Source organism: Typopeltis vanoorti, chromosome 4 (assembly GCF_054136105.1).
Source record: "Typopeltis vanoorti isolate ZY-2024b chromosome 4, IOZ_Tvanoo_1.0, whole genome shotgun sequence".
NCBI lineage: Eukaryota > Metazoa > Arthropoda > Arachnida > Uropygi > Thelyphonidae > Typopeltis > Typopeltis vanoorti.
Genome location: NC_143552.1, coordinates 104,933,200 through 104,946,622, shown reverse-complemented (window position 1 = coordinate 104,946,622; position 13,423 = coordinate 104,933,200). Strand labels below are relative to the sequence as shown.

The 13,423-nt window shown below is 33.8% G+C and overlaps 1 protein-coding gene across 1 annotated transcript in view; it reads right to left on the bottom strand.

Annotated features, from left to right (window-relative positions):
• Vps15 (vacuolar protein sorting 15) overlaps nucleotides 1–13,423 on the bottom strand; it is a 529,585-nt gene that overhangs the window by 386,896 nt on the left and 129,266 nt on the right. The window contains exon 10 of the mRNA XM_090391958.1: nucleotides 9,707–9,879. Within this exon, the coding sequence (XP_090248084.1) occupies nucleotides 9,707–9,879 (173 nt within the window). The remainder of the gene's footprint in view (nucleotides 1–9,706; nucleotides 9,880–13,423) is intronic.

Here is a 13,423-nt window from a genome sequence, read left to right as displayed (position 1 = left end):
CTGATATATACACCAAAAAAAAAAAAAAAAGGAAAGAAAATAGATGAAAGAACAGAGGTTTTTTTTAGAATCCCTGCATTTAGTTGCAAGTTGGAGGATAAAAAACTCCATCACATGTAATATGCATTCAAACAAAAGCAGTCAACCCAGTTGCAGAAGCTATAAGAGAGACCATATGATGTGAGCATAATGTATAGGCCTTAATTTTTAAAAATCCATACAGATATTAAGACCAAGCGCTTGAAATTCTCCAAACTTTTCCATGGCATTTGTTCAAAGGTGGGTCATAAAACAGCAAGATGATCCCATGCTGGTCAATAGATGCAGAATCCGTGCTGGAAATTATTTATTAGTTGAGAGGTTTCTAGAAGTTGCTTGTTAATGGTTTATCCATTATTTTAAAAAAAATCTGAAGTAAAAAAATTGGACAGTAATTTGAAATTAAATACAGTTGTGGTTGTTTGAATTAGTTTCTGGCAAGTAAGTCAATTGTAATCTTAGAGAATAGAGAGAAAAATGTAAGAAAGCAAAGCACTGTGTAAAACTGTAAAAATCAAATATCATAGGAAGACTTTGGTAAGAACATAAGAAATAAATATCAGGAAGGTGGCAAAATATTCTGAAGGCTATTGAAAAGCTTAGAAATGGAGGAGAGAGTATTGCAAAACGAATTAGAGATGACCAAGGTGACATTGAAAACTGAAGTTAAAGATATTCTATATATATGAAGTAATTACTTTGAAAGACTACTTAAATGAAACAAGCAGTGTCAGAATAGTGGTAAAAAAACACTCAATATGCAAACAGGAATACAAATCAATACTTGAAGTAGAAAAAGCAATCAAAAACCTGAAATATGGAAAGGCAGCTGGAGCAGATGATATTCAACCAGAAATGCTCAAATATGGAGGCATAAAGGTTTTACAGTGTCTGCACTGTAAAAGATTCAGAAGGCTGAGTCAGAGGGTCAAATTCCAGATGATTGGAGTAGAGCTCTCATATTACCCATCTATGAAAAGGGAAATAAAATTGAATGTGAGAATTGCAGAGGAATTTCTCAAATGAATGTTCCTGGTAAGATTTATGCAAGTATTCTTGAAAAACAAAAACTGCTAAGAAAAATTGTGGAAGGGAAGCTTGCAGAAAAACAAGCCGAATACAGGCATAGTAGAAGATGTTATGATCAAATTTTGACTTTAAGACAAATAGTTGAGAAATCTTAGGAATATAACAAGGATTTGTGCTTAAGTTTCATAGATCAGGAAAAAGCATATGACAAGGAACTAAGAGCTTTCAAAAGGTAGTTATATGGTGTAAATGGAACATTATATCAGGTAATACTGAAACTATATTTGAGTTATAAGTCAGCAGATAGAATTGAAGGAGGCAGAGGATGGTTTGATGTTAAATCAAGTGTGAGACAAGGGTGTATATTATCTCCGCTTTATTCATTATCTATATGGATCACATTAAGAAGGAAAGGGGTATTAACCTGATATCAAAATTGGAGATGTTAATCTCAGCTTTCATGAGATTAACATCTCTAATAGATAATAAATAAATTAATAAATTTATTTAATTATTATTGCAAGATTCTCTGACTAAACTGAATAACTGCTGTGATTAATTTAGAATGAAAATCAGCAATAAAAAGTGAAAGACAATGAAAAGAAAGCAAAATGTTGAAAATATCAACTCCATTCTGAATGTAAAACCAACAGAAGTAGTAAAACATTTTGGCTATTTAGACACAATTTTTAGTGAAGATAGCAAATTAAATATGGAAATAGCAGAATTAGGAAAGCTAGTATGGTAGGAAAGTAAATGAATAAATTCATATGGAATTAGAGAGAAATTAGTCAAACACTAAATCAGCTGTATACAAGACAGTGTTCAAACCAATTTCAACGTATGGATCTGAGAAGTGGATCACAGTGGTGGGTTACTTGCTATGCTTGCTGCGCAAGCTCATTAATTGAGAAAGAAGTAATATTTATTTGTTAATAAATGCATTCATTTATAAGAATTCCATTTAGGCTTTTATTTTTATAGAGAGAAGAAGTTTTAAGCTCGCGCAGCAATAATTGAGCTTTGCGTTGTGTACTGAAGGCCGACACTAGTCAAGCTACCTTGGCTTGCTCGGTTGTAGGAGCATCCAGATCCTCGCTTCAGCACTGTGATTTCATGCATGCGCATAGCCATTTCTGCTCCCTCCACATCATCTCACCCTGTTGCTTAAACATGGGCCATACGCAGTCAAAGTGAGCTTCAGCCAGCCTTTACAAGTGTGCGTTTTCTTGGGAAAACTAAATTACAACCAACTTTTTATGACGATGTTATTGACCAGTTCATAAAGAAGAACTGTAGGGTAGAATTGTATTCAAGTAGCTAAATTGAAAAAGATAAAATATCATTTGTAAAATAAATGTTGTATTTGTATGATTAAATGTACATAAATTTCTAAATACAGGTAACCCTCGTATAACGTGGTCTAAAATCATAGCTCTTGTTGAACACGGTTCCAATAAAAACAAGGTCTATAAATTGTAGTAATCCTTTATCTTTTCATATGTTTTTCACCGCATGACTTAAAAATCAAATTTTATCTTCGTTAAATTTGTGTCTACCCGTATCCCACATATAATTATAAATAGCAAATTTATATTAGGGGAAATACCCTTTAGCACACATGTACCTCAACTGTTTACTGTATAAAATGTTTATTGTTGAAAATTGTCCTTGTTTCTGCCAGGAAAGTGCATTAAAAATCATAAGTGTGTTCATCTCAAGCTGAGCACTTTATTTTCTGGCAAGTTACATACAATATGTAATGCTTGCTTTTTTGTGTAAAAAATTATTTTTATAGTAATGGCCACAAACTGCAACAAAAGGGAAAAACCAACACTGAAAACAAAATTAACTTCTCTCGAAGAAAAATATTCAAAATCTTGAATTGGTTGAAAAATGGAGAAAAACCAGGAGTTTTTGCAGGGACTTTGAATTTAAATGAATCAACAATTCAAATAATCAAACAAAATCAACATAAAATCCGAGAAATTGCTTATTGCCGGGTCAATGATAAGTGCAAAGCACGTTGCTCGTGTATGCGAGCTCATTAGAGATTTCTCTGTTTTTCTATTATATTCTAATAGAAAAACAGAGAAATCTCTAATGATTTCGATAGAAGATTGCACCCTCAAAAGAAAATTCCTATGGATGGAAATCTTATTAAACAAAAAAATTCTCAAAGTTTATAAACATTTATAGTAGTGCAGACCAGGTGTTCAATGCGAATGAATCTGGGTTATATTGAAAAAAAGTGCAAAAACACACCTATATTTCGAAAAATGAATGATCAGCTCCTGGATTCAAAGTTTCCAAAGACAGAATTACTCTACTGTTTTGTAGTAATGCATCAGGTGATTACATGACAAAACCAGTGTTTATTAACCAATCCTCAAATCCTCATGTTATAAAAGATTAAAATATGCACTATTTTATTTTGCCTAAAACATCTATGCATTATGTGCAATGAAGTTTAAGTACAATTTGTAATTTTTATACTATGTATTTGTTTAATAGTTTATATGTTTTCTTAACTTACATGAATTACCTGAATTAAATAAAAATATATTTTTTGGTGGATATGTCATTGTTATATAATTAAAAAAAAAAGATTTCAGAACATAACCCTACTTTTTCTATGTGATCTGAGATTCGCATAACATGATTTATATAATGTAGCATTTCTGTGGAACCTAACATCACGTTATACGAGGGTTACCTGCACATAGTTTTAAATGGTTGGTGATTCATTATTCCGCTAATCAGACTTCGCTCACACCTTTCATTCTCTGAATGATGACAAGAGCAAGCGTGAATTTGGAGACCAGCATTCGTCCCTGGTGGGTTAGAAATAAAACACTTGATCAAAAACTGGAGACCACAGATATGAGAGTTCTACAAAAGATTAGGGAAGTTAACAAATGCTATCAGTGGCAGCATCATATTAAAAATGAAGATATTAGGAAAGAACTTGACATTATCAGCATTCAGGAATATATCAACAGAGATCCTGTCCAGTGGTATGGTCACACAGATTTGTTAGTGTTATTTGCCAGGATAGCAGAAAAAAAAGATCCAGAGGAAGACTAAGATCTAGGTGAATTGGTACAAAAAAAAAAAATGTCTTAGAAGAGAGAGAGAAAGAAATATAATATCTGGTAATATTGGAGTTTTAACAGATAATAGATTAATTTGGAGAAGAATATAATCCAAAAAACAGATAAGTGAGAGGAAAAAAAAAAAAAAAAATATATATATATATATATATAAAGCAAAGTCTGTTTTTGATGTTCACTTATAACTCACTGACCAATTTTAATTATGTCTTCACCAATAGATAGATGTTCCAAAGATGGTTTATGTTCATTTTCATCGATGTACATCTCTAGATTATGGAACAGTGAATATTTTTTTTACCTCTCTCAATGGCCCACCCACATGTGTTCAACTAAATGTACTGACAGAGCTGTAGAAAATAGGCGCATACTATGAGTGATAAAAATGCAGATCTCAATGAGATCTATAAAAAACTGTGATAGCATATGTCTGTCTTCTACAGGCAATTTATACAATACATAGTGTATCAATGCACAATGGGCTAATTGAAGCAAATGAAACGGTTGAAACAAATTCGTAGGTGCTCTATGGAAGGGAGAGGCTTGTCCTGCTAAGGCAAGAAACCATAGCCTAAAATGAGAGCTGGCATGAGTCAGAAGCATCCCGTTCATAGTATACACGCAGTGAATAGCTTGCCTTATCTTCCTTTAGTTTAACAATATCTGGCCAATATTTTGCGAAGTTTTTTTCATTATTACCATTATTATTATTATTATTACTACTATTATTATATTAATATCAGTGTTTATTTTATTATAATTATTAGTGGGTATTTATTTTATTTTTTTTTCCAGTATGCCATGATGAAGAGTAAGTTCTATAAGTCACTTGACTCTTGTGGCAAGGTGTATGAGACTAAATAGAGTGAAATTATTGAAGTTTCTTGGAATAATAAGGAATGGTCTGCTTTCTCTTACAATTATAAGATAGTCCACTGATTCAACAGTTGTGATCGGTACTGTGACTGTAGTATGTCAGTACTGTACACTTAAATACAGATGCTGTTTGAATGGAAAGGTGAAACTAAATGAAATCATAGCTCCTCCTGAACCATTATTATCACTCATTACAATGTAATTAATTCACAGTCTTATCAATATATTGAAACTATTCAAGCTAATAATTTTGCATTTCAAATGATATCATCTGGTGTGAAACAAACAGTCGAAAGAAGGTTCATGCTGTCTACTTTCAAGGTGCAAGATCAAGTGTACCATTTGGCAAAGTTTGTTGCCAGTCAAACCAAATGATAATAAATTTTTACAAATTTATTTCATTTCAAACCTATGTGAACAAGCAGCTTTCTGCTGCAGACAGATCACAGGGTTGAACTCAGAAACTATATTTCATTTACAAGGAGTGTTACATCAGCATAACATGTATATGCAAGCCTTTAAGTCAGCTATAGAGAATGCTAACAATGTGCAAGAACTAAGACTCGCCCTACATGCTAATCAAGTATCAACAGGATATTACACAGGCAGATTCATTGTGCCCACAGCAACCTAATGAAGTAGTGATTGTCATTACTGGGCAAGAATTTAACTGCAAAGACATAATCTTACTTGGTCACGATGATAGATTGAAAAGGATATGCAACATGCATAGAGCCTATGATGCACTCCAATATCTACTTTTGCAGAGGAGAGGAGAGGATGAATGTTGCATTGATTTACCACAAATGAATCCAGGAAGTGGAGAAACTACAAATAGAAAAACCATTTCGGCAATTAATTTTTCTACATATGGCATAACGGTATGGATGGAAAATTTAAATCCACTACATAGATATGGTCATAACATGAAATGTTGCCCTTTTGCCTTCATGAATACCTAAAGTCTGTGAAGCCACATATTGATGGCAGCATACACAACACCCAACAGAAACACTGCCACTGCTTGCTTCGAATTCACCTTTAGGCTGACAATGCTGGGGTGTCGTTTCTTTCAGGCTTCTCTCTCAAGCTCAGACCATAATTCGAAAAACATAGATTCAGATCAGGACTTTCAGACAGCCAATCAGATGGTGATATGTGGTCAGGCACATTTGCCTGTGGTTCTTCCCATGCATGTACAGGCTGAGTTGTGTTGGAAGGTCTACTGCACACCATGAAACAAGGTTCCTTTCCTTCATGCTTACACAGTGATCTTCAAAATTATGCAAACACCTACTGTGTTAGAGTAAAACTTCAGTTTAAAATAAACCAATATCACTTGATGTTTTGACCTTCACATTACGGTCATCATGAGTATACCCATGTATACAAAGAAACAAGCTGCACTACAATCTACATGGTATGCTGAAGTTACACTGATTTAGTTTTAACATTGCCTAAATCAATGTAACTTCAGCATACCAACCTCTGTTGAAAAATTTTGAAAATGAACATGAAACAAGGTGTTGTTCAGGGGGAGCCATACCACAGATTCCAGCACAGTGTCTTGATACACTTTGGCAGAAATTTTGATCCATTTCTCGCAGAAATGCAACTCAGATATTCACCCTGGTATGTCACCCTCTCCAAACCAAATCATCAATGACAGGAGTGATGACCTCTCTGAATCCTGGGAACTATGGCATGTGCTGTGCAACCGTCTGGGGGCATATACCCAATCGTTTTGGTGGTTAAGCAACACTTCAATAGTGAAAATCTTCTCATCTGTGAAGAGTACATATCTGTGTCTATTCTTCGTGTACTGCCAGAGAAGTACTTTTGATTTTGTCACCCTCTGCCACATTAGTTGTAGCATTAGTGTAGTGTCTAGTAGAAGGACGATAGGCTTTCAACCCCAGATCATCAGTTAGCATATGACATCGTTCTCTGTGAAACATTCATCTCTCGCGGCATCACATTCTGTTTCTAACAGAATTATGGTGAAGACGTGCCTCTACACCTCCTCACAAGTTGTTGCATCCTAAACAGCATGGTTGAGCTGTTCTCTGGCAGTCAGATACATCTTCTGTATCATTATAATGTTTAATGCACAAACATCTTACTGATTTCAAGTGTTTTTAGCATGTTGAAAATAACAGGTGGCTGCATTTCAACTATGTGAAGTGCTATTAGAGCTATGCAGTTCTCATAATCGCCCCACTGCATGTTAACTCATACAGCTAGACAACTCTCTCTACTAAAACACACAAATGTTAGTTGTGCACAGCGTCACTAACAAAACTAGGCTCACGCAATTCTTTGGGCAGTGCAGAAGTTGTAATAGTATTTATGGCAAGACACTCTGTGTGTCTGTGTATGTTCGTTCTCCTATAGATACCTGCGCTGTTCACTTTTTGGTGGCAAAAGAACCATGTCATAATTTTATACTATATATTACTTATTTTATATATTACTTATACTTGTTCATTAATTTTCAATTAATTTTTTTCTTATGTGATTTTCACTTATGCAAATATAATAAACTGAAAACCATATGTGCATACTGCTCACAAAAGCCCTAATCTATCCAAAAAACATACTCTCATTTTTCCTAAAAGAAATTCATATATTTGAATAATCAATGGTCAATGCAGTATTATTTGTACCATTTCTGATCAAAAAGAAGTTTTAAAATGAATCTCTGCCACTACTGGTCACTGGTGTAATTGCGATGCAGCTGGCAACTGTGACTCAAAAGCACATGACAAATTCAACTTTCTATAGATAGGTTGTAGCAGCCTGTGTGAAGGGGAATGCAGCCATTTCAGTGTTATATGAGACTTCAATGGCTTCCTTGTAATAATCTCCTTTAAAACTTTACTTTTGATCTCCTTTTGTTGATCCAAGCTACTTGCCTTTGTACATCTGTAAAACATCTGTGCTTTAATTAAAAAGCACTAAGAATGTAAATAATGAAATGAAAGTAATATACAGTCATGCAATCAAAAATAACTGTTTTCTGAGTGATTAGTACTTTTAGCAATTAACCATTAATTAGGTGGAGTCATCCAGAGCTTCAAAGTCAATTCACCTCCTTTAATATCTGCCACTCTGACATACTAGCATACCTAATAAGGCTAGTAAAAAATGTCTAGCTAGTAAAACTAAGCATAAATGAATCAGAATTTATTATCAGAGAGGCATGAATTTTAATGTCATCTGTTGGTCAATACAACCTCTATAGCGAAAATTTAACATTCTTTGCTTGAAACAGTGATTTTAAACACACTACTACTACTATGTGGCTTGGGATGGGGGGGGGCGGGCAGGGAATAACAGTTCAGCAGTTAATAATAGCATACAAATTGCTCTGTGAGAGTTGGCTATATGAAGAGCACAGTTATGAAATACAGGTACACCACCAATTTCCTGGTACCTCCTTTATTACTGACCAAATTATGTTGGCACACTTGAAATTCCCATGATCACCCAGATAGATCACTGAGGCACCAGAGATGGCATTAAGTGTGGAACCCACTTGCTTAATCGTTTTCATACACCTTTGGTGATTTCTTGCTTTTGAGCGAGTCTTAGCTTATTTTGTCATATTTAACACTAGTTAGGGCTTCTAAGTAAAGTAGTGGTCTCAAGTATAAGTCCATATCCACTTTACTATATTATTTATACTAATGTATTTCATTTAATCACTTAATTGATATGTAATTTACATTTAATATTTAAGTTTCAAGTGGTCAGTGGTACCTTAGTGATGGGGGAGAGGCATAATTAGTGCACTGATGAATCGTTATTTAGTCCACAATTATCAGGTCCAGAAAAATGGCTAATCCGACAAGGCCCAAGACTGCCAGAAAATCAGTGGTGTATAAAATATACATTTTTAATGAAAGTCACAAGTGTGACAAACATTACAGATCAAAGGAACACTTGTACGGACAGTTTAATATCCAAAGGGTTTAGTTTAGTGTAGTCTGTATTAACAAGTAACCTTTTAGATGAAACAACATTTGTGCTGCACAAAATCACACAGAGAAGATTAGAAAAAAAAAAAAAAAAATAGAATCTAGCCATTATTATGACTAGATTTTAATGCTAACTTCCAAAACAGAAATAATTTTAAAAAGAAAAATGTAGTTTAAGAAATATGAATCAAATATTAAATACATTTTATTATTAAATAAAATTTGTATATCTAAGTTCTGTTTTTATAACCACAATGATGCCATATATTTTGAATATCACTGTTCTAAATTTAGATGACCAATTTTTGTCATGTAAATGAACTGATGCTGATATCAGCAGGTTGCAGAGGCATATTTATTTAGTGTCTACTGTCTAGACAGTACAGTCACATGAACTCATACAAACAGTGATGGATTTTTGTAACTATGTGGATTTAAGCAAATTAATTTAGTCTCATAGTTTTACAAGTTATAGCTAGACAAAAAAAAAAAAAAAAAATAAAAAAAAAAATATTATGAGATATATTACATTAGTGCATATATATTGAGTCCAAGACCAGAAGCTTGTACAACAATGTTTTCATGTGCATAAAGTCCAAAAAAAAATTTTGGGGAACATTGATATGACCATAATTTAATAGAATAAGAGCTGGACGTTTTATATTTTACCTTTCTATTTTTTCATCAGGAGTAAGAATTGGCATAGCAGCAAAACTTTGAAAGTACTCTTGAAGAAAGGTATAAAAATATTCTGGAAAAGTTTTGTTTCTCTGTTGTTGCAAGTACTCCTCAGCTTTCAAACGATGCGTTGGATCTTTCTGCATCATATGAAGAACTAATTCCTACAAGAAGACATTGCATATTATGCAATTAAAATCATGCCTATTCTTCTAGGGGGGGGGTAAAAAGAATTATAGAAAGCATTTCTCTCTTAAAGAACCTCTTGAAAAATGGTAGTAAATGACATAACAATCTTTTACATAGAAAATAAATTTACATTTCTTAATTAACTGTCTGATTTGCACACGTGGGATGCCAATTTCAAGCATGTACTTCAAAATTGTTTAAAAACAAGTAAAAACCCAGATTAACTGATTCGTGTTATTTTTTAATGGATAAACTCACAATACCAAAGAACAAAAACTATGAATTTATTCAGAAGCTGAAAATTTATTAGATTTCAACAAAAATCTTTTGTCTTTAAATCAATAGTATGAAAGCACTTGTCAAAACACAGATCACAACAATCATGTCACATAACAAAAAATCAAATATAGCTGACTATTGCTACAAACAAGTTGACGTGTAGTGAAGAAAACACATCTAAAGCTAATAATTAACTAAATTAGCTAATAAGCATATATCTTCATGGGCACAAAAAAGTACACTAAGCATGTGCACACAAGGCAAACACAGCTGAGTGTAAATTGCAGGCTCTTACAGTCTTAACTGGTACCCTCTATGGACACCATGAAGGTCTCAAAAAGATGATCACCAGATTTTTGGCAATGTCATACAGCCAAACTTGTTTAAGTTTAAAGAATGCTATAGTGCTGTGGGTAATTCCAGAAATAGCCTCTCTGATTTAAATCTGTTTCTGTATAAGAGGAGGTTTCCTTGGATCTGTATCCATGGCATGGCTTGACACTGCATTTCTTCCAGTATCCAATATGCTTTCAATGCTTTCAGACTTACATCAGACATTATGAAGCAACTCAAGATTTCTTCTTTTTGAATATCTGCAGAATTCCAATTGTTCCTGGACAGCAAACTATACTAGACTTAATAGTAGTGCTTCAAGAGGCTTTCAAAAATAGCAAATACTCTTGCTATTGTTGTTCTAACTATTCTGTCAATGTGCCTAGAGAATTCCTGAGTGGCGATATGTGACTTTGACTATATCCACACTCAGACCTACAACCATTCTGAAGTGAGAGACCATGCCTTGGATACAGATCATTGAATCCAATGGAAAAAAAACTCCAACTAATAGAGAAACAGATTTAAATCAGAGACTATTTCTGGAATCTGCCACCATTCAAATTGTGCCATCAAGATTCTATCACCATACCATAGAGGGCACCAGTTAGGTCTGTAGGAGCTTACTTTCTACAGTCAGTCTGTGTTTGCCTTCCTACTGGTGTTTCTACATGCATGTGCTTAGTATAATTCATGGTGCTCATGATGACGCCTTGACGCTAAAGCAAAATATTGGCTAGTAATCTAATTAGCTAAATAAATGTAATTACTAGCTTTATATACGTGTTTCCTCCTAAGCATTCATACCAGATTAGTTTGCAACAGCAAATTTCCACTGATAACAATGTGCCTACAGAGCTTTCGTCAGCAGCTTTACAATGAATGAGTGAGGAATCAACAGTAATTAGTGGAAAAATTAAACTTATACTTGGAAAAGAAAAACAGTCCTAGCAAGCATCCTACATGACTTAATATATAGGTAACCTATGGCTCATATAACTTATAGCTCTAAATAGCTGATTGTAATTTACGGCCATTGAGCTGAAGGTGATCTTTCAAATGTTCAGTAAATTTATGAAGCCATACATAATGGGAATGGGAAGAGTGCTTCATTGGTGATGATGAATCTGAAAATAGTTCCATATAGTATTATTATTTTCTTCCAACTTACTAGAATGACCAACTAGTCTTGATGCTATAATGATAAGCAGCATGTTCATGTTCTCAAGAATTATCAAGAAATTTCTTGCATCATTAATTAAATCTTCCTGTGGACTAACTTGCAAGCACAATGGCACTTTTGTATGTCTCTGGATGTATCAAGGAATGGAACTTGGCATTAGAAGAATGGACAAGGATAGCTAGTAAATAATAAATTACATGATAACCACATTAATTAACTTTAATGAAATAAAGCTACAAATATTTCTTACTGAAATTAACAGTACATCATCAGTGTAGACAACAAACAGTTCAAAGGAATGAAATACAAAGTACATAATAGTCAGTGGATTACCAATTAAAAACTGTTGGCACGTGCTAGTTATATTAATAAAATATTACTAAATAATTCTTAAAAACTATTTCTTTGATGGTTACATAAGATAAGAATCTCCCAAACTTTTGGGGAAGAGAGAGAGAGAGACAATCATTTCGATTCAAATTTGGCCGAGGTAAAAGGGCTTCGCAACTTTCTTTGAAAAGGCATTCATATTTAAACTTGCATTTATGGAGAAGACGAGCTTGATCCCACTGGATATTGTGTTAGTGTCAATACTATGTCGTGCCAGACCAGACTTTTGAGGTATACACAATATAATAACACTGATGTTCCTTCATTCTTTTTTTCACAGAATGGCCTGTTTGTCCAAAGTATGTTAAATTACATTCACACAGTATCTGGTAAATGCCAGCTAATGATAGATTTGCCAGTTTCTCTTTTGTATATGGCAACGAGTGAGAAATTTTGTTGATAGAAAAATATGTGAGAATGAGATGATACGTCTTCAAAATTCTGCCAATCGGTTCTGAGATGCCAGAAATTTAGCAATTCTATAAGTGGGAGAATCAATACAATTTGCGTTGGGTCTTACTGGATAATCTTCTTTATGAATTTTTGGGAGGCCATATAAACGAGGAGTTCTTCCAAAATGAGTGCGCAACTTGTCCAAGGTATTTTTGATCCCAACTGACAACTTCATCATGCAGCTTATTTAATTGTTTAATTTGCAATTTTTTAGGGTTATGATTGATTTCTTGATAGGTGGAGGTATCTTGCAAATGACAGTCTATTTTTCTCTCATAGCTTTATTCGTTATTACTACCAATTTTCCTTTATCAGCTTTTGAAATAGATATTTCACTATTTTTTCTTAATGAGGTTAGCGCACGGGTTTCAGCACTCAATAAATTACATGGAGGTAATTTTCTTTTAAACAGTGAAGCAGCAACTTCAAATCGTAATTTATTAGGATCTTCACTAGAAAGTCCCAACAGATAGCATTCAATGTTATGGAAAAAATTGAGATGCTGGATGTGTTTAGGCACTACAGCAAAGTCAAGGTCTTTAGCTAATGCACTAGATGATGAATTACTGAATATCGTTCTTCGTGTTTCTAAACAATCATTAGTCGATTCTTATGAAAAACATGACTGCAAACTGATGCAAAAATATGAATCTTTATACCATAAGCAAAAGAAAAAAAAAAAAGAAAAAAAATTGCCTCTGACAACACTCCCACGAATAAATGGATTGTGAATATTTCTGGACGCCTGTTATCTGACGCTGAAACTAGTGCATTAGCTAAAGGCCTTGACTTTGCCATAGTACCTAAACGCATCCCGTATCTCGATTTTTTGCATAACATCAAATGCAATGTGTCGGGACTTTCTAGCGAAGATGCTAATA